The sequence below is a fragment of the Benincasa hispida genome, chromosome 11 (assembly GCF_027475165.1).
Source record: "Benincasa hispida cultivar pf3 chromosome 11, pf3_genome.v1.1, whole genome shotgun sequence".
Taxonomy (NCBI): Eukaryota; Viridiplantae; Streptophyta; class Magnoliopsida; order Cucurbitales; family Cucurbitaceae; genus Benincasa; species Benincasa hispida.
In genome coordinates, this window is record NC_143488.1 from 3,505,114 (window position 1) to 3,532,732 (window position 27,619).

Here is a 27,619-nt window from a genome sequence, read left to right on the forward strand (position 1 = left end):
TAAAATATATTATTCATTAAAATAGTCAGGCGAGTTCATCCTATCAAACAGACGTAAACAATACCTCTTCCTAGATTGTGATGGAACTGTTAGAAAACAATCGATTTTTTGAATGTATGTGAAAAGTAGGATGACTCAATCATCCTCAGACAATACTTCAATATCAAATTACTATAAAAGACAACTATTAAAAGATATAAACTAATAATTTCAAAATCTTACTTGAAAACACTTTCATCAGTTGAGATTTTTTGTTTTAATTTTGTTTTTGTTTTTTCTTTTAGTATGATTGGTCGAGTTGGTCAGTAGAGTTAAGTCATTGAAAATTGATGACAAAGTTGATGGTTGGGGTTAGTTGCCTAAGGTGATCAACGGAGTTGAGCACTGGAGGTGGTTGTCGTCGGAGTTATTCATTGGAGGTTGTCTTTCACAGGAGTTGGTCACCTAAGGTGAATGTTGGTGTTGGTCATCAAAGGTAGTCGTTATCGAATGTGTTCTTTACCGTAGTTATCATCGGAGGTGGTTTTCGAAGCCCGAAGTTGGTCACTAAAGTTGGTCGTGGGAGGTGATCGTCGGAGTTAGTCTCTAAAGTGTGGTCGTGGTAATCATCGGCGAGGATAGACAATGGAACCATTGAAAACATTGAAGGGAGGGAGAGTTGGGGTGAGTTGGTAAAAATAATCAACTCAACTCCACCTACATCTAAAGTTGGTGGGCCAAACAATGAGTTAGTAATTTGTATCGACTCAACCCAACTCATGTTGATGAGCAGAACATCCCCTCGTAGAAGTAACAACTTAATCCCTAAATGATTATTTGTAATAATTTAGCTCCTAAAGTTTATGTAATGATTTGATTGTTGTACTTTAATTTTTGTAACGATTTAGTTCATATTTTAGATATTAGTGTTAACGTTTAGTGATATTTCATGCATAAATATATTAATCAACTAATTAAAGACTCAATATTTTTATAAAATATAACGTCAACATCATAAATATTAAAAATTGACATCTAATTTTTTATGGATTTCTTTTTACACTAAGGACTAAATTGTTACAATTTGAAAGTAGAGTGACGAAATTATTACATAGTAAAGTTGACGTGGGGATATTTGGGAAAATGCTATAATCTTCCAATTGTATTAATTTGTAATTATAATTTGTTTTTCATTTTAGTGTGAAAACACTCTTCCCTTTGAGCCTATTTAAAAGGGATTTAGGTTTAAATTAATGATGTAGTTAGGTGTGAAACAATCATTTCACTTTGGATCTATTTAAAAGTGATCATTATCAACATTTTATGTTATTGAATAATATTTCTACTTTCTACAAGAATTAAGCTACACCAAAACTGATATCATAGTAGTCACGAAGTTGGGCCTGATGATTGGGAAAAAATCCAACAAAGCCACTAATTCTTACCTACCAATTGATGCGGAAGCATCCAACCCTTAATAATCGATCAACCACCAGATGAATCAAGTTGAAGACGCCATAAGAACCTTAATCAACAAATTCATTTTGATGTAGACATCCATGATAGAGATGCAACAGACCCTAAACTTCCTTGTAAAGGAAAACAACAAATCCAACAAGGCCAAAACCAATATTCAAGAGGAATAAGAGAAAGGCCAAGAACAACATGAAAATAGAGGAATTCAACACCAGAATGTAACTAGAGGAACTCAAGTGCATCAAGAAATCATATGTAACCACCAAACAAGAAGATTCTTTGATGGACAAAACCTTGGCCCTCCAAGAACTCAAGAACATCTAAAATTTCCTTCAAGATTCATGCACCTAAAAGGGTTCAACCAAAGGAGACTACAGCTAAGGCCACAAAAGCAACCCATACAAATGCCACAAAACCTTTTAAGGTATGATTCTGATTCTTCGGATGATGAAACACAACTGGGAGCACATACCAGCCAACAAACTGGGAGCACATACTAGCCGACCAACCACATACGTAAAGATACAATCATCAAAGCCAAGATTATCAAGATTTCCAAAAGTATGATCAAGATTTGAAACAATATTGGCTTGAGTATATGGAAATGTAAAGAGGACCACTATAGAGACAAGATTTTGAATATAAAATAAAGATCAACCTCCCTACATCCAATGGACAGATGAATGTTGAAGTTTTCCTCAATTAGGATAAAGAGGTGGAAAGCTTCTTTGACTACATGGGTACCCCAGAGGATCGAAAGGTACTTGTGTCTTTTAAGCTAAAAAGTGAGGCATCCGCGTGGTGGAACCAGCTCCAAGAAAATAGGAAAATATATGGAAAGTCTTCAATCCAACACTGGCCGAAATTGCTCAAACTCACAAAAGAGATATTCCTTCTACTCAACTATGAAAGATTGTTATACAATCAATTCCAACATTGTAAACAAGAAACAAGAAGCATGGAATAGTACATGCAAGAGTTCCAAAAGTTGAGTGCCAGAGACAACTTAGCAGAGAGTGAAAACTAACAAATAGCTCAGTTTTTTTATGGTATTTAATAGGATTTACGAGAAAAGGCACACCTCCATTCCATAACATGCCTTTCAAAAGCAATTTCAATAGCCACGACCAATGAAAAAGATGAAATTCAAAAGCATAAACGATGGGCAACAAGAAAGACCAATTGGGAAAAAAAACAAATGGTGGTTCAAAAAGGCCAATTTTGGATACCAACACAAGAACTCTTCTTCAATTAAAGTAAATGGCAACATTTAACAACAAGATCCGAATGCAAAGGGAAGTACTTCTACTATTCCAAGTAAAAGTAATAACCCCTATAACAGACCTAATCTTGAAAAATGTTTCAGGTGTAGAAAAATGGGATATTTATCAAATGATTACCCAAAGAGAAGAACCTTTACAATCCAAGAAACAAATTCAGATGATGAGGATGAACTAGAAGAAGGGGATGATATAGCTCTAACAAATCCGGATGTTGGAGATGAATTATCTTATGTCATGAGACATTCACTATTTCGAACAAAATGTACCATACAAGGTAGAGTGTGCATGATTATCATAGATAGTGGGAGTAGTGAGAATATGGTATAAAAAAAAAAGCTAATCCAAAATTTAAAAGCTGAAGTTGATCCACATCCACATCCATATAAGGTTAGATGGATTAAAAAAAGGTGGTGAAACTATGAACAATGAAACTTGCACAGTGGCTTTGCCCATTAGGAATCATTACAAAGGTCAGATCTTATATGATGTTATAGAAATGGAAGCTTGCCACCTACTTCTTGGCCGACCTTGGTAGTATGACATAAAAGCTATCTATAAATGCCATGAAAATACATATGAGTTTGATTGGTTAGGCAAGAAGATTGTTTTCTTACCTATCAAAGATCTTCCGACAACTTCCTCTTCCAATTTGGGAAGAGATAAAGGCAATCTCTTTTCAATTTTGTCTAACCATAAAGTATTAGAGGAAGCATCCACTTTGACTTTATCCTTAATGGTTAAAAATCTCTCCATTTCTCCTTTTTTTATCAACCCTTGTAGACAGCAGGATTGAAAATTTTCTTGGCAATTTCCCCAACTTCACCAAACCTCTAGAATACTTACCTCAATTTTCGGATATCCAACACAACATTGATTTTATACCTGATGCTACACTTCCACATTACAAGATGAGCCATCTGAATACAAAACACTCTACGAGATAATCAAAAACCTCCTAAAAAAATAATAAATACAACCTAGCCTAAGCTTGTATGTCGTTCCTACTCTATTAGCCCCAAAAAGGATGTAGTTGGCACCTATATATTGATAGTAGAGTTATAAATAAGATCACCATCAAATACCGGTTCCCTATTTCGAGAATATGTATTGAAAGTTTTTTTTTTTTTTTTTTAGTTTTCAAAATTTGGCTTGGTTTTTAAACCATTGGTAAAAAGTAGATAACAAAAGAATTTGGAAGTAGAAAACAGTGTTGATAGACTTATTTTTCAAAAATAAAAAGCAAAGGATTACAAAATGGGACCTTAGCAATTATGTTCTATACTTTCAGAAAATTTTGTGACAATCTAAATCTCTACCATTAAAAAAAAAAAATCTATCAAAATTAAGTGTTAGTTTTTATTATATAACTTGTACTTGTAGTTTATAAACATAGTTGGTTCCTAATGAGATCAAAGTATATGAGATTTTAATAATTCTTCGTACTAACTATTACAATTGGGGTGGGGAGGAACTAAGCCACGGACCTCATAATTACTAGCAACCCGGATGCCAATTGAACTATGCTTGATTTAGATAATTCTCCGTAGTATTGTTCACAATAGGGACTAAATCATTATAGACATATAAAAATACAAAAATTAAATTGCTACATATTAAAGGAGTAAATTGTTGCAAAATAAAGTATATGAATTAACTTGTTACTTTTATAAAAGTTTAAGAATCAAAAAGTATTTTTAAACCAATAATTTCCTACAAATTAAAAACTACTCAGATATATTTAAGTTTAGTTTTTATTTTGTTCTTTGTTTTATTATAAGAAAAATACATTTTTGTCTTTGAATTTTGAGGAATAGATGCATTTAGTCCCTCAGGTTTTAAATTGATCAATTTAATCCTTGAATACTCAAGTTTAAAAGGTCCTTATACTAAAAAAAAATAATTAAATTTGGAAAAAAAAAAAGTTGACTTAATAGTCGAAGGGAAGATGGGTTGGAAAAAACTTATTTTTTAATCCTTATCGATATCTCTTCTTCCCCTCTCCCCTTGGTTCTCTCGTTTTCCTCTCTCATTCTCTTCTCTCTTCTTTCTCTCTCCTCTTCGTCTTCCTTCTTTTCTCTCGTTTTCTTCTCTCCTATTCTCTCACATCCCTCCTGTTAGGTTAAAATCTCAAGTGCAGCGGAAAAAATTTCATACCATTTTCAAATTTTAATAACAAATTAACAGAATAAATAAAATTTAGAATCCCTTATTTTCGCTGACAACTCTGGAGGGTTCACCAACTTTTTGGAACTACGATCTTGATTCCTCCGCTGCAAATCAAGTGAGCATCACCAAAATGGTTTCACCAGTATTCTCTTTGGCCTAGTGAGGTAGAAGAAGGTCAAATACTTTGAGGAAATTTTCTACCAACAAAATCAGAAAATGCCAAAAAGCAGAAAGAACAAATTAATTATGTAATCCTGACAAAACTATTTTGAGAGAGAGTGGGAGTTTAGGAAGATCTCTTCCCACTCCCACATACCCACCGGGTTTATTATAACAAATTTTTTATTTATTTAAAGTCATTATTTATGTAATTAATAAATTATATCAAATTTATTTTATTTAATTAAAGAATAATAAATTCATTTAATTTAAAAATAAATCAAATCAAATTTTAATTTATTAAAATAAATCAAATAATTATCAATCAATAAAATCAACTAATAATAATTAAATATCTCATATTTAATTAAATATGCTTTAGAACCATAGTCTAATACATCCCTCTCTCATAACCTATAGTTTTAATTAATTAATTTAATTTAATCAAATTTAATTAAATTATATAATTAATTAATTTTTCAATTAATTAATCAAATAAAATATCTCATATTTGATTTAACTTTATAATTGAATCACATTCAATTATTTTTCTCTCATATTACCTATAGTTTTAATGTGCATCTAATGCACAATAATTTTAACCTATTATTTTAATATGAATTATATTCATGTTAATTTAATATTTGAACTCCTTCAAATATTTAATTCTCCCATAAATTAATTTTGAATCAAATTGAAAATAAATTTATATTATAAAGTTTAATGAAAATGTAAATTTTATAATATATTACCACACATTATATTATTTTCTCTAGTAAATTTGAACATTCAAATTACTTTAATTACCTTAATGCCCTTTATGAGCTACCAGTGGGACCTAATGGACCTATAGATAAGAAGATCCAACGATATAGATTAATTGACTAACTCATTAACCAAGTTAATAAATATTCGTTAACTATGGGTACATTCCACTATAGGCCCACATTTGCACTCTTCTCACTACAGATTTATTTTTGTGTCCACGGATATTAACCAATAGCAGCAGATTAGTCCTTCGTGAGTGTTCGCAACACTAGTTGGGTCAAATTACCATTTTACCCTATGTTACCTCTACATCTTTAAGTATCAGTGCTTCTCTATTGAACACCTTATTTGTGGTCCAATCATCAAATAGAAAACCCTCTCGACCAGTTAGAGGGTAGGACCCTTTTGTTCCGGAGACACCACTTAAAGGAACACTAATCTACATACCCTTAAAGTCGAAAAGGAGCGAATTCCATCTTGTGGAATTATGTTCCCAGCTCCCAACTCGGTCTTGTCCCCAAAATGGCAGACTTATTGAGTCGACAAGCTGGCCACTCTTACCCATGCAAATCAAAGGACAATCTCTTGTGAACAGAAGTCCATAATCCGCCAAGGATTGAGGCTAAGTTGCCTAGGTCATCCTAGTAAAATAGAAACCTGACTAGTCAACAAAGTAACATTTGGTGGTTAATTTTTCGTGGTCCGATCTTATGCAAACTCATTGCATATGATACCCTCACTCACATGTCTCTTACACGAATGCGTTGGATCATTGCATTTATATCAAATACAAAGTGGGTCGTATCCTTGGTGTCATCAGGATAAGATACTTAACCTTATCAATATACTATAAACCCTTTAGGTTGTATATAAAACACTGGTATGCATATGTCTCCACATACAACTCAAGACTCATATAACAGTCTAGGATGTTAGTTTATTGGATTATTTATTTAGGCAAGATAAATACAAGATAAGCAATAACTATTTATTGTAATAAAGATTAATAACACTTTATTAATGATCGGTTAAATGCGACATTTACTATCTACGAGTTTTAAGGCATAAAACCCACTTCCCTCCTCCATTGTTAACCCCTTGTTTGGAACCCTTGGATTTTGTACAATTTCAAATCAGAATAAAATTGAAATCATTTTTGGTGTTTGAAGTGAATAAAAAGAAACATATTTAAAATTTAAAATGATTTGAAATCTTATTGATCCAAAAAAATTTCAACGAAAATAACTTGAATTCGGCAAGATTTTAAATTAAAATGGTTTAGATTCCATATTTCCCCTCTCTTGTAATAGAGAATAGCAAAAAAAAAAAAAAAAAAAAAAAAAAAAAAAACTTTGTCATGACGATAAACCTCGAGATGGAAGCATTGACGATTGCAGTAGAAAGTGAGACGAGAGAAAGAGATAAAGAAAATAACTATAAAGGTGTGCAAAAATGACCAACAATGGCAATGAAATCAAGGACAAAGAACTTGTTTGTGGGTGAGTGGCTTACATTGAAGGCCTACTCGATTAGTTGGTTATGTCTTTTGGATTATCAAACGCACCTACCACCTTCATGAGACTCATGAATCAAATATCTTACCATTTTTAAATAAATTTATTATTATTTACTTTATTGACATCCTAATTTATAACAAGATTTCAAAGGTGATGGAACAAACACATGTGCGATGGAAGAAATAAAGGATCTAAAGTACTATAATCATGTTAATTTCAAAAGAATAAGCATGCAATTTAAATTAACAGAAAGTGATAAAGAATACAACCTTTGTAGTCTTAATTCTTCTTTCAATCTGCTCCAATTTCCTCATGAACGGTTCGTAGACCACCACGAGAGTCTTCCCGACTATCCTCCTACCTTAGAACAAGATGGTGGAATCCGATGAGTGAACAATTTGGAGAAATGGTTAAGGGTTTGAGAGAGAGTTAGGTTTAAATATTTCAAAATCTCATGAAATTCCAATTTTGCCAAGAAGAATAAAAATCATATAACTTTTTTATTTATAGGAAAAAACATGCACATCATGTAATTTTGAGTTAATGAAAAACAATCCATTAACTCATTAGTAGGAATTAGTGGGATTTGTGTCTTCAAGTGAAATTAACACCTAGCAACAATAAATGTTGAATTTTTCCACTAAAAATTGTTGGATTTTTCTATTACCTTGGTCAAAGGTTAATCTTTGACTTTAAAAGTCCAAGTCAACAATTTGACTTTTTTACTCTCAAAGTCTGAAGTCAACATCATGACTTTTGTTGCAATTTGACCTAATCAACAATTTTGACTTTTATTGCAATTTTGACCAATTCCATTAAATTTTAAAATTAAAAGTAATTAATTAAATAATTTAATTAACTTAATTTAATATTAAATCCAACGAGTTCCTATTCATAGTCTTGATATTTAAATCTTATTTAAATATCTCATATTCTCTCTCTTTGTGTTTAATTCACAATTAAATATAAATATATTTAACCTTAAAATTTAATTGTGAATTAACCTTATATCAAATATATTTAACCTTTACTCTAAAAATCAAATTTGAACACTTCAAATTCGTTTGTCACAATGTTTTAAGATTTAGTCTTACATGAGCTAGTAGGGGGACCTCATGGACCTACAGATCATGGGCTCCAACAATCTGAGATTAACCGACTAAACTCTTTAACTCAATTAACCAATGTTCCTTAACTACCGGGTCACTCCACTAAAGCCCAGTAATTGCACTCTTCTCACTGTAGATATATTTCTATCCATTCGGTATAACCATAATCAGTAAGTCAACCCTTCATAGGTTGTTCGTAATAACGACTAGGTCAAAAGTTGTTTTATCCCTGAGATTACATCTTGCTTCTTAAGTCTCATTGATCATCTAATGAACAATTGGTTTGCGATCTAATCACTAAACTAAGTCTCCCCAGGGCAATGAGAGGGTGAGTCCCCTTGTTCAAGACCTAGAGTCAAGACTCAAAGGAACAACCTCCTTACTATCCTTAAAAGTGGGTAGGAGTGAATTCCATCTTGCATCCTATGTCCTTAGCTATCTACTAGATCTTACCCCTAAAATAGGAGGTTTATTGAGCCGGCGCTGTTGAGCCAACTCTCACCCTTGCAAATCTAAGGATAATCTCGAATAAACATGAGTTCATAGTTAGCTCAAGATTAAGGTCAAGTTACCTAGGTCATCGTTTTGAAATAGTCAGTCTTAAACATTAAACAACATTATAAAGTAAGAATGACTTGTTTCTTGGTCTAGTCTAATACAAACTCTTTGCACAGGACACTCCCACTCACATGTCTCCACGTGAACAATTTAGGATCACATCGTTTGTACTAAATATAAAGTGAGTCGCATCTGATAGTGTCCCCAAGATAAGATAGCCAACCTTATCCGTATACTATAAACTGTTTAGATTATTTACTTGAACTTGATCCAAATTTATATTAATGCATAAAGTCCAAGTATTCATGTTATATCCATGGATCTTAGTTTATTAGATTTAGGGTTTTCTAAAACAAAAAGAATAATTCATATATTTAATAACAACTTTACTGAATAAACCTCAATAACAACTTTATTGTAAATAGAATAAGTTTGAAGATTACAAACTGTGAATTTTAGGACAGACATACAACCCAATAAAAGTGGAAGATTGCAAACTGTGAATATTACGTTTACAGAATGTCTTTTCTACTCTTGACACTCACAAATTAGTCATTAATATCAAGAAATTTGCCTTCTTAACTAACAAAATTTCTTTCCTTGGTTTTCTTTTTAGCTGAAAAGGAATTCAAGCAGACCCTTTAATGATTGAAACTATAAAAAATTGGTCATACCATCTATGGTCAATGAGGTACAATTGTTCCTTGTGTTAGCTTCATTCTATAGAAAATTCATTAAGCATTTTAGCATATTAGCAGCTCTATTAACCAATTGTCTACAAAAGGGGAAGTTTAATTGGAATAAATAAATACTAGATAGCTTTAATGTGTTAAAAGCTAAACTAGCAACACCCCCTGTTTTAGCCTTACCAATCTTTTGTAAACCTTTTGAAGATGTAGTAGATGCTAGTGGTGTTGAAATACGAGCAGTCTCATCTCAAGAATCACATCCTATACAATAATTTAGTAAGAAATTAAGTGAACCTCGACAGAAATGGACTACATATGAATAGGAGTTGTATGCTTTAGTAAGAGTCTTACAATATTGGGAACACTACCTTATAGGTAAAGAATTCATTCTATTAACTGATAATTATGCACTCAAATTTTTGCACTCACAAAAACATATTAGTAGAATGCATGCTAGATGGATAACATTTATCCAAAAATTTGATTTTGTTATAAAGCATACCTCAGGTAGTACTAATAAAATAGTTGAGGCTTTAAGTAGAAAATCATCTCTACTAACTCTTCTTCAAGACACTATTACAACTTTTGATTACCTACCCACTTGTTATGAACTTTACCTTGATTTTCATACAATTTAGCAACAATGTAGTACAAATTCTAGTCAACGATTATCATTTGTTAGATAACATGCTATGTATCCCTCAAGGTTCTCTTAGAGAAGCCATCATAAATGAATCCCATTCTAGTGTATTAGCAGGTCATTTCATTGGAGATAAGACCTATATAATGCTTTCTGATAAATTTTTCTGGCTATAACTCAGAAAAGATGTAAATAATTTTGTGAAACGTTGCTTTGTCTGCCAAACAACAAAAGGCAATCACAAAATATTGACCTCTATACTTCAATTCCAATACTTCAAAACATGTAGGATGATCTTTCTACGGACTTCCTTGGACTTCATGCAAAGAGGATTTGATTCTATTTTTGTTATTGTTGATGGATTCAGCAAGATGGCTCACTTTGTTCCTCACAAGAAAACCCCCGATGCTTTAAATGTTGCTCAATTTTTTAAAAGAAAATCGTACGCTTACATAGAATCCCTAAATAAATAGTATGTAAAAGAGATATTGATTCATTATTATTATTATTATTTTTTGAACTCACTTAAAGTTCAGTTCAATAAGTCATCCTCAAACAAATGGTCAAACCGAGATGATAAACAGAACATAGAAAATCTACCTCGATGCATTTGTGGAGAACAACAAAAAAAGTGGGATCTTGTACTTTCACAAGTTGAATTTGCATACAACGACATACAAAATAGATCAATAGGGAAGCATCCCTTTGAAGTTGTTTATAGTCATCCTCCAAAAGTTGAGAGACTAAATTGTTACAAAATTGAAAGTATATGACTAAATCATTACTAATCAAAGTTCGTAGACTAAATTGTTACATTTATGAAAGTTTAGGAAAGTACTTTAACTAATAATCTATCATTTTCAAATTAATATATAGACAAGATTATTAGTATTTTTAGATTCAAACTAAAATTTTAGGTTCGAGAAAAAAAAACCTAAAAATTTAGGCTAAAGCTAAATTTTTTCCAAATGATAACCATTTGGTTTTTTGTTTTTGTTTTTGAAAATTAAGCCTATTTCATCCACATTTCTTACAATAATTTGCATCATTCTTAAGTACAATGGTTGAATTCTTAGCCAAATTCCAAAAACAAATACAACTTTTTAAAAGCTACTTTTTTTAGTTCTAAAAAATTGGCTTGGTTTTTTAAACCATTGGTGAAAAGTAGATAACAAATGCAAATTTAGAGGTGGGAGTAGTGTCTATAGGCTTAATTTTAAAAAAATAAAATAAAATAAAATGATTATCAGACGAAGCCTAAATAATTGGATATAATTTGATTTGAATCTAAATCCTCGATATAAATCCATATTCATTAGGAGTGTTAACAATTGCACCATTAATTTTGGGTTTTGTACACATATAACTTAAATAAATATATCTGATATCACAAATGTCCAAGGGGGTGTTTGACTCACCAACATGAGTTGAGTTGAGTTGGTATAAATATATCAACTCATTGTTTGGTCCACCAACTTAAATGTTGGTGGAGTTGAGTTGGTATATTTTACCAACTCACTCAAATTCTCCATTCTTCTCATATTTTCAATGGCTCCACCCATCACCCCGATAACTAACTCTGGGCTCCAACAACCACCTCTGATGACAACTCCGACGATCAATTTCGAACTATGACAACCATCTCTAATGACAACTTCGGCGACCAACTCTGGGCTTCGACAATCACTTCTGATGATAATTCTGACGACAAAATTCAGACTCCGACAACCACCTCTGATGACAGCTCCGACGAACAATTTCGAGCTCTGACAAACTTCACATGACCAACTCTAACAACCACCTCCAACCCAACTCCGACGACCAATTAGCTCCGACAATAAACTCTGATGACCAACTCCGGCAACCACCTTCCTAGGCTTCAAAAACCACCTCCGACTACAAACTTTGATGAAGATCACCTTCGATGATCACCTTTGAGCGAGCAACTCCGAGGACCAATGCAAGGCTTCGACAACCACCTTCGACGACAAAACTCCGACAACCAACTCTAATACCACCTTCATGCGACTAACTTTGGGCTCCTACAGTCACCTCCGACTATAATCTCCAGTGAAAATCATATTTGATGATCAACTTCGACGACCACTTTCACCCGACCAACTCTGGGATTCAAAAACCACTTTCAATGAAAAACTTCGACAACCAACTCGAATACACCTTCATGTGACTAACTTCAGGCTCCGACAACCACATCCTGCTACAAATTCCAACAAAATCATCTTCGATAATCAACTTCAACAACCACTTCCGACTACTATAAGACTGATGACTATTAAAGTATATTGTAGGGTTGTTGACTATATATATATATATATATATATATATATATATATATATTACTTTGTCTACATTGAGTGCAATATTTATACGTAATGAATTCACATATCTGATGAGTGTTAAGAATATTCAGATGAAAAGTATGTAACATATAACAAAAAAAACCATAAAATGAAAAAAAAAAAAATCCTGAAAAATTTTCCAACAAGAATTAGTGAAAGTTAGAGATTTGTTCTCTGATGATCCTCTGGATTTAGCGGAAATGAAAGTGAAACTGTTGAAGAAATGTGCTGACATTCCATTGGTTGTTACGATGACGAAGGAGATTTAATTAAAAAAAAATATATGACATAGTAAAAATACAGATCAGCAATAGGAAGAAAAAGAAAAGGAAGAAGATGATAATGAAATTCATGAAAAAATTGGCTTGAAAGTTTTGATTTCGCTTTAGCTTCTCATTTTATTTAACCATATTTTACAATAAATGTAATGGGTTAATTGTTATTCATTGCCCAAAAGAGAAAGAAATAAAAGTTCTAAAAATTAAAAGAAAAAATTACAATCCATATTTTATTCAAACAAAAATGGGTAGAATTATTGAATAAAAGAATTTCAAAACAAAAATAATAATCATAAAAGCATATTATTTAGAGTTCAAAAAACTACATCAGGTTCACAGACATAAGAACTCAACTTTGCACCCCATATATGAACTCAGACTAAATAACTCTACATAGACATATAAACTCCACAGATATATGAACTTCATACATCCTATCTCAACTCAGCGTCCCAAACAACCACTCAAATTTTCCTTTTCTTACGATAATAACCTAATAAACTATTATTTTACATCAAATTTTGGCCCCATTTACCTTTTCAGTTCTTCTTACCAAAACATTTTAAAAATATATGTTAATATTTCTGGATAAGAATATATATAATAATATTGATATAAAAAAACCATATAAGAAATTTTTTTGGCAATTATGAACTTCCCAAAATGGTTTTTTTCCCTCCAAAACTTATACAAATAAGGAAAGTTTCTCTATACATTCGAAAATTTTTGCCATCGTAAACGAAAACAAGAATCGACAAAATACTTCAAAGGAAAAACAAGGTATTTTTGATATATACAAACTACGTATTTAGATTTTATAGAAATAAACTAAGGTATATTTGATAAATGCATAAAAAAGACAAACTGTTCAACATATCGTCTTGTATACCGAGCAATATATATATACATTTTTCAGTATATTTGTAAGCACACACCGAAAAATAAACCATGACATATGCAATACATATTTACATTTTTCAATATATACTAGTACATTCAACATATAATCCAATCTCAATGGAAGAGTGATCAATTTCAGCTAAAAATATGAAATAAAGTAAACAAAATCCAATAAAATGAAGGAAACATTAATTTGGCATATCCTGCATCAAATGAATATCAACTGAAATTAAAAAATAATAAAAACAAAGTAAAAATTTGAAAATAATATTAATAAAAAAAATTAAATATTTAAAAAATTGATCGATGAGAGATAATGTAGTTAAAGATATTTCAAAAAATAAATTTTTTATATAATTAATAATAAACAGGAAAATGGTATATATATATATATAGACACACACACATTATACTATAGCATACAAATATATATATATATAGAGAGAGAGAGAAAATCTATCAAAAAGGTTAAAAATGTCTCAAAATGTTATAGAAATCCAATTATGAAATATTACTTAGATTTTTGGATATTTGTAAAATATTATTTATGCAGTATACTAACTCTTTAAATATTTTTTTCAGTTGTAAAAATTAAAATTCTCAACCTTTAAAAAGAGTAAAAAAAAAAAAAAAACCCTAAAATTTTGTGTGTAAAAATTAAACCCTAAAAATATGACTATTATAAAAATAAATATATGTATTGTATGTGTATTTTAGACGAAGGAGATAGATCCATTTATGAAACTAATTCAATTATTAGGAGTTATTTGGATCGTAGTGTTGGTTATTATAATCTATGTAGTTTGTGTTGTGGGTGCAAATTATTTTAGTATAATCGTGATAGTTTGTATCGGGGTGTAGGTCTAAGTTCATGCTTTTCTACTATTTTTTTATTATGCATTATATTTTGTCAACCACGTAAATTAATCAAACTTATTTCTTAATGTTTACATAGCTCAACCAATGAAAGGATATATTTATAATTAAGATATTCAAACTTATACAATTATTAAAATTGGACTCCAAAACTTACAAATTTATTGAATGCTGGCCCAAATATTTAATTAGTTACATAATTGTTAAAATACGTGGTTCTTTTTATTGAAAATTTTGTTTGTGCCATAATTTATTTTCTTATTCCATAGAATTAGGGGAAAAATTTTAAAATAAAAAACAATTGTTTCGCTACACTTTTATACTTTCTCATACAGGTTTGAGGTCAAGTTTTAACCACTACAATATATTAGTTTGAGGATTTATTTAATTTCTTTGATTTCATTTTATTTTTCGTTTATGAATTAAACTGAAGGAAGAATAGAGAGTCAAAGACCGAAAAAAAAACCTTTTTGGTCCATATAATCTGAGTCTAGTTTTTTATTTGGTCTATGTTTAAAAATGTTACATAAGTTGGTCTAAAAAATGTCTTTACACACAAGTTTGTTTGATTTGTTATACTCATGAGGTTTTTATCAATGCAAAATTACTATAAAAAATTATTAAACACCATGAATTGGTAATTGGAGTTGGCCACCAGAGAGAATCGTTTGAGCTAGTCACATGAAGGTGGTCGGTGATCTTTGTTGAAATTAGACAGTGGAGATAACTTTGGCTGGAGTTGATTGCTATAATGTTTTTCAAAGTTACTTACTAAATGATCGTCAAAGGTGATAGTTGGAATTGACTATTAAATACACAAGAGAGTCAATGAACCAAGTTATTGTCAAAATTGAGGTTAGAAGTGGATTTCCAACCACCAGAGTCATCCACCAATTCCCATGTTTGTTTCATAGTTAGATTATAATTAGTATGATGTTCATTAAATGCATTAATTGGTTAGTTTCATAGTTAAATTATAATTAGTATGATGTTCATTAAATACATTAATTGGTTAATTTTAATTATAAAATTATTAAAATATTGAATACTTATAATCTTTTCATGCTTAATTCAGCTTAGTGTTAGATTTAAATTTGCCAAAAAAGAAAGAAAAAACCGCCCACCGTGGGGTTCGAACCCACGACCACAAGGTTAAGAGCCTTGCGCTCTACCGACTGAGCTAGACGGGCTGCTTGACAAACTGTTACAACTTATTTAATATATTCATAAACAATATCATAAATTCAAAATCAAAACCCTAAATTCTACCCGACGTGGATTTCTGTTTCTGTTGATCGTCGTCTTTCGTCTCAAAATGAATGGATATGAAGACGGCGATCCCATCACTTCCGGCCCGCCGGAAAATGTCCTCCGTCGCTGCCCCTTCACCGATGACGACCACTCTGACTCTGATTCATCGGATTCCGAAGCGCTCCGTGTGGAGTCCACCGGCATTTTCATGCTTTCCCTTCCTGATAGCATGGAAGACAAAGATGATAATCTCCCTCATTCGTACCAGACCGCACCGGCAGAGTTCGCACCCTCCGGCCCCGATGAACGGCGGTCTGCAGCGGCGGACACCATTCGTGCAGAGGTGAGCGTTGAATATGTTGACGATGGGAAGGCTGTTGATTTGGGGAGGGATACGGATGTAGGGCTGTACTCGGAAGTTCAATCGACAACGGAAACAGTCGAGAAGAATAAACCGATCGAAGTTATTGGTGTTTGTAGAAGCCATAGTTCTGAAGCGAAGAAATCAGGACTTCCGATTGAAGAATCGGCGGTCTCGTTGGGTGAATCCTCATTGAAAAAGTTGAGGTTATCCGAGGAAGCTTTGGATTTGAGCTCTTGTGCAATAAATTTTGTAGATAAATTTCCGGTTGATTCGACAAATTCCAGTGGAGGATCAAAAGTTAGTGCAGATCATTCCAACGAAGACTCCAGTGGAAAATGTAAGTTAAAAGGATCGGATGATGGGAAGGTTTCCAATGGCGAGAATGGCGAAAATCAATGCAATCACGAAGAGAAATCTACAGAGAAGGAATTGAAGGAGAGTGTGAAGAACACTCAATCTCATCAGCCGAGCGAGCTTCAAGAACAAATTGCCAATGGCCACCGATCTTCTTCTAGGGTGCTGCCACCTTCAATCAGTGGAGTGAGGAAAAATGCAGCTGAGGAAAGGTCTGCTACCTCTGAAGATCATCCTAGAGAGGTCACCCTTTTGAAAATCTTAATGATTCTCAAAGAAGGACAAGACAGCGAGAGCAAATTCGACGACGAGACTTTGTCGAAGCTCAGCATTCTGGACATCGTTGAGCGCCGTGGAATGACATTTCCCCGCCCAGAGTGGTGGCCGCCGGAGTACTGAGAAGTTTCAGGGAAAGGAGAATGTGTAGAATAGTGAACAATGGAGAAGATCAGCATTGAACTACCGGAAGATGTCTTCTTCCTGCAAGCTATTGGTAATTGAGTTATTAAACCCAACATCAATGATGAAAGCGATTATTAGTTAGGGGAATTGGAAAATGCTTTTGGAATCTACACAAATGGTGTATTGATTTTTTTAAGATGGATCATTCTCCATTGTTTTTGTTGTGGAAAAAGGAAAAGGAGAATCCTTTTGCCTCTCATTTTGTAAATGTATCGATTTGCCATTAATGGTTTATGAAGATATGATGAACATATTTTGTGTTGTTTGTTCTCTGTCTAGTTTGTTACTTTGAAATCGTTTGTCTTATTATGACAAAATTTGAAAAACTATCAGAAATTATTGTGTAACTGTGAGAGTTTATCATTCTATCTTTATTCTTTCATTACTTGCCACAGGAATAGAATCTAAGAATTAGGATGATGTGTCAAATTATAAATGAATAGTGGATATTCCCTAGAATATCTAGTTAAAACCAATGAACTCATAGGCCAAGTCATATGTGGTTAACAGATGAGCACTCATTTTACACGACTCGTCGTTAAATGAATGATATGTTATTTTATTTTATGACCTCTCAACATTTTTTGGACAAACAACCAAATGGAAGTAGTTTGATAACTTTTTCTCCTACTACATAAATACTAGAAATTATTTTTACAATTTTGGTTTTGTTTAGGCTGATTGTGTATCAACACTAGATGAGTGATGCACAAAAGATACTTGCAAAAATAAAAGTTGATAGACATTGGTGTTGTGTGGGTGTAGGATGGATACCACTTCTAACTCATTATGCAACGACATTTTATTGGCTGCATATTTTATTTTCCTTTTTATATCTATAAGTGTAGAGATTAGCTTGTCTTACATTATGTTACCAAATGCCAATGTAACTCCTAAAATATTAAATCCTAGATAAGTATTCATCATAGGTTAAACTTGATCCACTTAGTCCCTTTATTACTTACATGATCATATTTTACCACTAAGCTAACCCCTACACTTACCCATATAGAGGGCGTGACCATGTTGGATCGTATACCCTCTCAAGTCTCTTAAAATTGTTTAATGCCCTACTTTAGAAGTCAACAATATATAGGAGTGAAGACTGAACCAAAATATTTCAATCAGTGTATATGTTTTAACTGGCAAATCGTTTAATACTTTGAGCTAACAATTTTGAAGGCATACATGGGCTGGATTGCAAGCACAATAGACTTGCTTGAGCTTAGTATCTTCTTAGCCTCATGTTGGTTGGGTGAATCACTGTCTGATCTAAGCATCTAAGTTAGCAAGAATTATTGTAACCACAAAATGAGTCTCTTAATCCTCATTTGTAATTTTCCTTTTGAATGTTCTTCCCTTCTATCAGCATATTCCTTTAACATTACATGTTAGAAATGATAAATAAAGTATATTCCTATATAGAAGGATTTTTCTATCCTCTGTGTATGATGTCTTATTTCCCAGAATCCCAAACAATATATAAATCTCTCTTAATCTCTAAACTCCTGTTTATCCTAATCTTTCCAATCATCTATATATTCCTTCAACATTATACTTTATACATGATATATATAAACAAGACACCAAATACCATTTCAAAAGTTGATAGTTCAATCCTCTACCCTACAATTGTTGAACTAGAAAAATGAGATATGGATGTAGGAGAAAGCAAAAGCAAAAAGAAAAAGAAAATGCATGCTTTGTTCATAATAGAACTTTTGGATCTGGTTGTTTCTAAGTTAAAGCGTTGAAAATTGTGTAATAGACATGGCTTTAGCTTGTCCAGGGCATTCCCACACAACAAACCTCCAACTAAAAGATCCTTTGCCTAAATATATCTCTCACATGTAAGTTTATATCAGTTTTGATTTTAAGAAATGACATGCCATAAATTCAACTCGGAATCTTCGACCCTTTTTACTACGATAAATCCAAAGGCTCCAAAGATTAAGGTCATATATAGAGAATAAACTTCAACTTTTTCCACTGTTTAACAAAGAGATGCTTGATTTATCATTGTTACCCCTGAAAAAAGAAAAAAAAAAAGAGTTGTGCATTCCATGCCAGAAGAAAAACAAAACATTATTATGCAAGTAAAAAATGTACTACCCATGTACAAAAATCTAAACCTTATAACTTCTGAGATGGGAGCTATCTATTACAGTCAGCTGTTGCATTTACAAAAAAAAAAGCCTACCCAAATCCCCCCTTATAGCCGCAAGTTTATAAGGGTGATTGAAGGGTAAAGAAGAGAAATCAACCATAACCCACATTCAGACCATTTTCATTTCCAGTTTCATCCAGCAAGAGAAAGAAATATACTTTGTTTAAGTTATGAAACTGTGGTGGTTATCCGAAATTGTCAGTGATGCATAAGTCGAAGATTTACCGAGCTACTACTATTGCTTGCCTGTTGAGCACCAAAACTCAGGGCTGGATGAAGAAGCTCTGCTTGTGGAAAGGAGCTGTTTGACCTCACATCCAGCAGGAGATCCTGGTCAGAACTATCCTCATCAAAATGCAGAGATTCCAGTGTGAAGGAACCTCCATCAGAAGGCAAAGCAAATAAACTTCTTGGACTGAAGCAAGAACCGTCGCTGTCAACAAGTTCCTTGCTTTCCACGCTTGTCTTCGTCATCACCCTTTTGGGACTCTTCATTGCAGTCCTTGTTTCTGAAGATGAATATGTTTCTAATTAGTTCCAAAAACAAATAATGTAAGCTTGTGCAGACATTCAAAAGATTATGGGAGAGTAAAAGTCAAAGTTGTCTACTTCCCGATCAAAATGGTTCAAGAAAGATTTGCAGTTGGAAACTATCCCAACTAGTGTTTCTGTGTACTGCTTATTCTGTTTGCTGATTTTGTTTTCCCTATGGTTTTTGTACTTCTTTTTGTTTTCTTTCCTCTTAGAATTTGTATCATTCTCTTTTCATTTCCTTAAGAAAAATTTGGTATCTTGCCCAAAAGAAACAAGATTGTATGTGTAGAGATAGGCCTAAAGATAAGCATGGACACTAAAAAATGCAATTTAGGTAGATGGTAAATTTTAGAGATACGCCTAAAGAGAGGTCGAATTGAAATGCTCTGTTGCTGAAGATTTAGCAAAGAAGGTAGCATGCTAGCGGTCGAATTGAAAAAAGAAGCCAATGATGAATGAAGAGAAAGATCTCCTTGGAACTAACTTGGTTCTTGCAGACATTAAGAAAATTGTTGAAAGGTTCCATTACTTCGAAGTTAATTAGACAAAGAGTCACTAAATAACGTATTCAGTTTTACCAGACTCCTCATTTCTTTCGTAATTTGATGAACAATGCAATTCTTCTTGCAAAGGTTTGTTGGATCTATCTTGAACTCTTAGTCTTAGGTAATGGTAGGGTGTCCATGGTTATCTTTGTTATCCCCCTTTTCGGCTCTCTCTATATTTCTAAAGATGAAAGATCTTGCAAAAATTCAAAAGATTATGGGGAGAACAAGATTTAAAAGACGTTTACTACTTGTTTTAGACTGCAGAAGATAATTGCTCAGAAATGAACTGATGGACCAACCATAAAGATGACTTCATATTTCTACAGAATCTCTCGATCAGGATTGTTTAAGAGCAGTTGAAAAGTGATTTTTTATCCGGAAAGAATTCAATTTAGATGCAGCTCTCATGAAATCTTCTTTAACTCAACGATGTAAGATGGAATCGCCCAAGTTTTGAGCTTTTCAAACTCTACCTATAGTTCACTATTGGCTCCAGAGATATACAAATATAAGATTTTCTTTTTCAAGAGAGTGCATTGCCATTTTTATTTTTTGGTGTAGAAGATCAGATACTATTTCCTTCTGTCAACTGTTGCAACACAAATACCTAAAGAGCAGATTGTTTATCACAGCGCGGTCATTACGTTTGTTTGATTTAGACAAAATGGGGTGAAAGGTAAACTTAGGTTAGAGTTCAAGAGTCATAACAATTCACTTCTTTAAGGGAAGAACTGAAGGTGTTTTTAAGGGAACCATGGACGTCCAAGATGGACAGGTCAAGAGGACAGGATAGTTGAGGGTACAGAAGAAAATGTGGGGACTTGTGTTGATTAGTTTGAGCCGTCGTAAACATCCATGAAACGGGAAGAAATTTTAAGCCGATCAAACAATAGTGACTCATAGTAATGCTAGGGAGCCTCTAGAGATTTAGAAACATGCGAGACTCTATTCTGATATCTGAAACATGTGTTTGATACTAATGAAGGGACCACATGCAAAGTATTCACCAACCTGAAAGCTTTTTGTTTTGGCCATCAAGCACTCTCTTGCCATTCATAAAGCTACTTGATGCAGCAGCAAAACCTTGAACAGACTCTTCACTACTACATTTCTGCAGCCCATAGAAAAGTTTAGTCACTATTATTATCACTCTTCACAACAAGTTCATCAGGAGATAGCCATGAGTCCCCATAAGATCTTACCTTGAGTGAATGATATCGTTCCACCCATTTTGATTTTGACAAATCCAACAACACCAGCCTACTCAAAGTCTTGCAGTCTTCTCTTTTTGCATCCGGAAAGGAGAAATCAAAGACTCCTTCAGTGAGCAGCTGCTTAAAAGAATTCAAATTCTCCTTGAATTGAGGGCTTTCAAACATGTTATTCAAGCTGCCATATTAAAGAATACAAACGGTAAGCTATTGACGCATCTGTCTTCTGAATCACCCCATTCAAAATAGATAAAACCACAGGATTAAAGGATGTGGCACATGCTCCTTTAAAAATGTCTGCTTAGACCGATACAACATGTCCTGATAAAAAACATAAGATGTTTTTGTTTTCTATGAAATAAAATTTTGCATAAAGATTAACCTGTCCGGAAGCTCTTCAGTATCAACAGAAGGCAGATACTTCATTAATTCTTGCTGATTTTCACTCGTCAATTGCTTCGTAAACTCTCTGAAGTTTAGAATGTCCTATACCAAACATGGGCCACAATTATTACATGGATAAAAGAATTTTAAAAAAATGGAGATGGTTATATTTCAACAAATGCATATACCAAACAGTAAAGCACCTCATGCATGCATATGTTCATCATCATTAACAGATTAATAGGACGATCATTTTGACCATATTTCAGAACTCGCGTTAAATAGATATACATAAGATCCCTGCCTTATGAGCTAATGTCAAGTTAAAATCATAAGAATGCAACTTACAGTTAGATCTATTTTACAGAGAGGCGAATTATGATTTCCAAGTGCTTGCATTCTTTCTGATTGAGGCCTGTCCCTGGGATTACAAGCAGGAAAAATATTAGCTCTCATGATCTTAGGTAAAATACTCAAAAGTTCTCCTCTAAAGTGGAGATGTAGATTTTTTAAACAATTACACTAATTTTAAACTATAAGCCAACGTCTGCTTAATTCATATCACATAATGATGAGTGAACTAGGTTTAGCGGTGATTGAATTTGCTGCCACTACCAGGCAGACCGTGGCAGAGATAAACAAGTAATGTTGTTCTCTGACAAAATCACACAGCAAGGACAATCTTCAAACTTCGGAATATAGATACACGTGCGTGCAAATACATATACAAATCAGAAGCTCCTATTAACTTTATCCTTGATCAACTTGAGTTTAAATTCCAAGCTATACAGTCAATTTGAACTATCTTTCAGGTGATAAACCAGCCAATTCTGAATGAAAATACTTGAATTCAGTTTGGTCCGAAGTTTACCTTTTAATTTGCTCTTGCACGAACCCCTGTCCAATAGAGTGCTTTCTCCCAATTCCAAGAGTAGAAAAATTTACAACCTTGTTCTGAGTTTCATAATGTACAGGAAGGATGGACGACTCTGAATGAACTTCATTTACAGAGAATTGTTTATTATCAACTGAAATTGAGCTCGCTTCTGACTCCTCTTCTCGAGCAATTGAACTCGGATGCCTCATGAGAACGCTTCCATGTCCTATCTCTACGGAGACCATCGGAGTTTCATTCTCGAAAAGCAAATCCTCCTCGGAAGATCCAGAGAAGTAAGACTGCTGTTCACGTAAAATGGTGTATAGATCTTTAGTGAGTTTCTCAACTGCAGTAGACTTTGGACGACCAACACAGGTCCTCTTTCTAGAAGGCACCATTGCCTCCCACGCTGTTGACTGTGAGGGACCTGGAGATAAAATAGAAATAAGCAAACAGATAAAATAGAAATAAGCAAACAGATAAAATAGAAATAAGCAAACAGATAAAATAGAAATAAGCAAATTTAAATGTAATGTACACATTATATTTCTACGAAAGAAGCTTTTATATGGGACCAAATAAGTTATTCCACAAAGAAAGAATAAGAAATGTGCTAGCAACAAGTGTCTGATATAAAATCATTAAATTTCTAGTTGGTTCTTTACAAATTGAATCATCATTGACAGTTATTTGCTAAAATTTAACTGTTGTACCAAGTTAAAACTAACATACGAGACACTCCACAAATACGACAATGTTAGCGTAACTTGTTGATAGAGTAGTTGCATTATTCATAAGAAAGGAAAGCAAGGTCCAAAAAACTGACATGTAAACACTGCTACTTTATGACATAAGTGTCCAATTGAGAGATAATTGGACTAAAATTTTATTTTTAGTCTAAAAATGAGGATTTTAAATATCAAATCCAAGGAAAGCATTAAATGGCTTAACCATTGAGCTATGCACATGGTGAGAAGACAATTGGACTTGTTCACGACCATTGAACACACAGGTCTACCATTTGATCTTTCTTACTGTTCTACCCTAACTTCAGCCAACACACAAACTAGTTGTACAAGAACAATAATTAAAACATTTCTCATCTCATCTTCAATCAGAAGCTTTCATCAAATATAGATTCTAACAGAATCATTGTTTTATGATTTGACCGAAGTAGGTATTTTAAATTGTCGATGATTCTAGCTTCTATTATCTGTCAATCGTATAATCAACCAACCTGTTAGATCACTTGCATCTGCACCACCAAATTGTGCACAGCTCTCAGAGTTCGATATGGCTGATCCAGAACTTGATCTATTACTTGTATCTTCATCCACTGCCTTGTGAAAGCTCTGAGCATGATCAGGGATAACCTCAACCACAACTCCATTATCTTGACAGTGTTTTCTTTTAAGCAGTTTCACTTCTTTGTTCTTACACATTGACAAGTTCTTCCACCTAGACATCCTTTTATCCTCATACTCATCAGGATCCGCCCGAGCATGAAGAGGGGTATAGTTTGCAAGAGTTCCCTTCGTCCTCCATCGAGATCCACAGGCATTGCACAATACTGGCTTATCAGGAGGCCCATTACGCCAAAGTGGTGTGCCTGTTTCAGTTCTTGCCTTTAGGATCTACTATTAAAGAAATAACTAATGCAACAATGGCAACATGGAAATTTTGCAACAAAACATGCAAACTACAATCAAGGCGACGCTGTCGGGTTTGGAGAAAATCCATAAAATCAATGGAGAAGCAATGATTATGCATGGCATACAAATTTATCAGCATAAAAGTTAATGAATATAAAGTGGTTTTAATACCTTGCCAATTCAACTTAGAAGGGAAATGTGCATTGCAACTGCATTTGCAGTTTATTCAGAAAACATTACAGCCAAATAGAATTGAATTTTGAGGACTAGTATCACAGTTACACCAATCACTGATAAGTTCTATGTCAGAAAGAACGGCCTAGGAGCAGCTCTAAAACATGGAAATGGCTTATGGCCATTACAATGACATAATTCAGACCTCTCGAATAAATCACAGCTCAACTGAGTTACTGAAACTAAACATCGATGTATGTTTAGGCTAGGTTGTAGTCTCAAAATAAGGGATGAAAGAATCCAAAAGTTAATGACTATAATGAAGATGATGCAACTTTCCACTGAAACTCTAAGTGGAATACACAGAATCAGAACTTGTCATTCATATCCTTTGGCCAAACTTGTTTGTTTCCAATCCAATGAAAGTGTGCTTGTGTTCGTACTTTAATTGTCTAAAACAATTTGATGAAAGAAACAACTCTGCTGACCAGTTCTCTGTCTGCTTCATTGCCATTTCACTCTTTGACCTCAGAAAGTAAAGCAGGCTTTGATATGAAATAGCAACTATAAAATCGGAACAAGCTCTTGGTGCAACTATACTTCGATTAAAGAAGATATCCATCAATGCACTCAAACTTCTGCAAGAACAGCCATCCTCAACTCTTATAGGCCGAGTTTCAACTTTCTATACAAGCAACCTCGATGCTTTCAGGCATCTGAAACTTATTGGAAGAATCCTTGCTTGCTGCTATCAGCAATATAATGACGATCTCCACACTTTGAGGATTGTGCAAGTGAATTATAAATTCTAAAACATACGCTGCAATCCAGGAGGGTAGGGGTGCATATTTAACAGCTTGAGAGCCTATCAGTGACACAAAGGCATAAAAGTTAATTCATGTTTTGAAGTGAATACATAAAAGGTTTAAGCTAAGGTAAGCTTTCATCTGTGCTTTCAAATTGATACTCCAATTAATCATGACATCAAGATGGGTAGCTTAAAAGTATCCAATTAAAATTGTTGCACTGACAGATATTCCCATGGGAAATGCCGAGTGGAGACAGCTGACAACAAATTCAAGCACAAATCTTCTCATGGAGACGGTAATTCAAAACCAAAACATGGCAGCGTTACAAAGGGATACAATGTGGACTTCACTAAACGAGAGTTTTCTTGGATGTCATTGGGGAATTAATACAACCATTACATAGCGTCAAACTTCATATTTAGGTTCATTAACACCTCAACAGAAATGGCAACATGATGGAATTGAAACTTAGACTCAATATGTTGTGCATTATATTTTGAAAAACTTGCAGCTATGACAGAGGTTAGAACATTAAAAGGTGTCATCAAGGGAAGAAAAATGACAACAATCATATAAGTTGTTTGGAGAGGTAAAAATCATCAAATATCACTGGGTAACTAAGATTTGAGCTGTTTATATCAAAATGAGAAACAATTATATTGAAAATTTCGACATATGTATAGAAAATCAAAAGGTAAGCACAATTTTGAATTTCATTACTGATTTAAGGAGATTGTTTCTCGCTCGTTCATGGTTGTGTTCCTTCCATAACCAAATTACATAAAAAGCAAGACGTAAGACAATTTTTCAAAACGTCTATGGAATAAACAGTATTAATAGAATCCAGTTTCAATCCTTCCTTGCAAATAGAACAGGGCAAAAAGGAAAACCAAAAACTGGAGAAACAAGAACTCACTTGTAACTCCACAGTGATAGCAAGGCCCTTGCTTGCCCATGTCCTTCTCTTCCTTTTAAAAATTTCTCCTCAAGTAGATAAAGAAAATTACAAAAGAAAAACTGGGTAAAAAACTAATTTATTCACAAAAATGATACAAAAATATATATATGATTGGTTTTTTCTTCAAGCTACTGGGCACAAAACCCTTTTCTGCAAAAAAACCCAGAAAAGGGAAATTGCAGAAACAATCAATAGCTGAAAGACCCAGAAGAGTTTTGCCTCAAAAAACCCAAAAAAGAGAAATGAAAACAGAAGAAGAAGAAGAAGAAAAAGGGAAAATCAAGGGGAAAAAAAATCCCAAAATCAATCAGAATTCAGAAGTGAAGGGATTAAGATGGGTTATTAATTGGGAATCTGTACAATCCAGTGGAAGAGAAAAGACCACTGCAAGAATCTCACAAATGGGTGTGGAAGAAAATAAAGAAAAAAAGGAAAAAAAAGGCAAAGGAAGGTGAAATGGTGGGAGAGGTGTGGGTGTCTGTGTGTGACCTCTTCCTTCTTGTATTGTATATGAAGTAAATGTTCAACTTTCCTTTGCTTTATTTAATTTTGGTGGGTTATTAAAAACATCTTCTTTTTTTTCACCTAAACTTATTTTTAATAACAATTTATAATCTCAATCAAGAAAAAGAAAATTCAATTTTTTTAAGCTTATAATGGCAAGTGAGGTGTGGAGGAATATTATTATTATCAATTATTATTCTCGAGTATGTACTTGTTGACTATAGATTTCTCTATTTCACGTCTTTTTCTTTATTTTCCTAACACACCACAAAAAATTCCAACCCAATTAAATAAATTTAAAAACAAATTATTTTAAGTTTTTTAATAAAAAAAAAATTGAGAATTAAAACTAGAGAAGACTAAATGGGGATTGTAACTAATTGGGATATCACATAAGATTTGGATCCTAGTTTCTAAGCATTTGAAATTGTAATTAGTTGATATAATGTATTTTATCCGATGAGATTTAGATTTGTCTTATTCTAACTTGTTAAATCATAAAGATAAATTTATAGATATTTCTTAATTCTCTAGATATTGATGTCTTATCTAAGAGATATAGTTGAACTTCGATTTAACCATGAACCTTTGATGACTTCTTAATCCAACATG

The 27,619-nt window shown here is 33.1% G+C and overlaps 2 protein-coding genes and 1 non-coding gene across 6 annotated transcripts; 1 reads left to right on the top strand and 2 right to left on the bottom strand.

Annotated features, from left to right (window-relative positions):
* Nucleotides 1-15,875: 15,875 nt before the first annotated feature.
* Nucleotides 15,876-15,948, bottom strand: TRNAK-CUU (transfer RNA lysine (anticodon CUU)). Its single transcript has one exon. It is a non-coding gene; the product is annotated as a tRNA-Lys (tRNA).
* LOC150032323 (uncharacterized) lies at nucleotides 15,945-17,454 on the top strand. Its single transcript, XM_090307173.1, has one exon. The coding sequence runs from the start codon at nucleotides 16,074-16,076 to the stop codon at nucleotides 17,124-17,126; it is 1,053 nt and encodes a 350-aa protein (XP_090163299.1). The 5' UTR covers nucleotides 15,945-16,073; the 3' UTR covers nucleotides 17,127-17,454.
* Nucleotides 17,455-19,306: 1,852 nt separating this feature from the next.
* Nucleotides 19,307-27,039, bottom strand: GATA26 (GATA transcription factor 26). 4 transcript variants are annotated; one of them, XM_090307170.1, is made up of 9 exons: nucleotides 26,462-27,015; nucleotides 24,734-25,601; nucleotides 24,148-24,519; nucleotides 22,905-23,337; nucleotides 22,382-22,454; nucleotides 22,032-22,135; nucleotides 21,641-21,827; nucleotides 21,450-21,549; nucleotides 19,307-19,865 (listed from the first exon to the last, which is right to left on the bottom strand). In XM_090307170.1, the coding sequence occupies exons 3-9, from the start codon at nucleotides 24,374-24,376 to the stop codon at nucleotides 19,555-19,557; spliced, it is 1,437 nt and encodes a 478-aa protein (XP_090163296.1). In that variant the 5' UTR covers nucleotides 24,377-24,519; nucleotides 24,734-25,601; nucleotides 26,462-27,015; the 3' UTR covers nucleotides 19,307-19,554. The 4 variants fall into 4 exon arrangements, with proteins under 4 accessions (XP_090163296.1, XP_090163297.1, XP_038904512.1 ...); XM_090307171.1 differs by having other exon boundaries at nucleotides 25,225-25,601; nucleotides 26,462-26,808; XM_039048584.2 differs by lacking the exon at nucleotides 24,734-25,601 and having other exon boundaries at nucleotides 26,462-27,039.
* Between the last annotated feature and the right edge of the window lie 580 nt (nucleotides 27,040-27,619).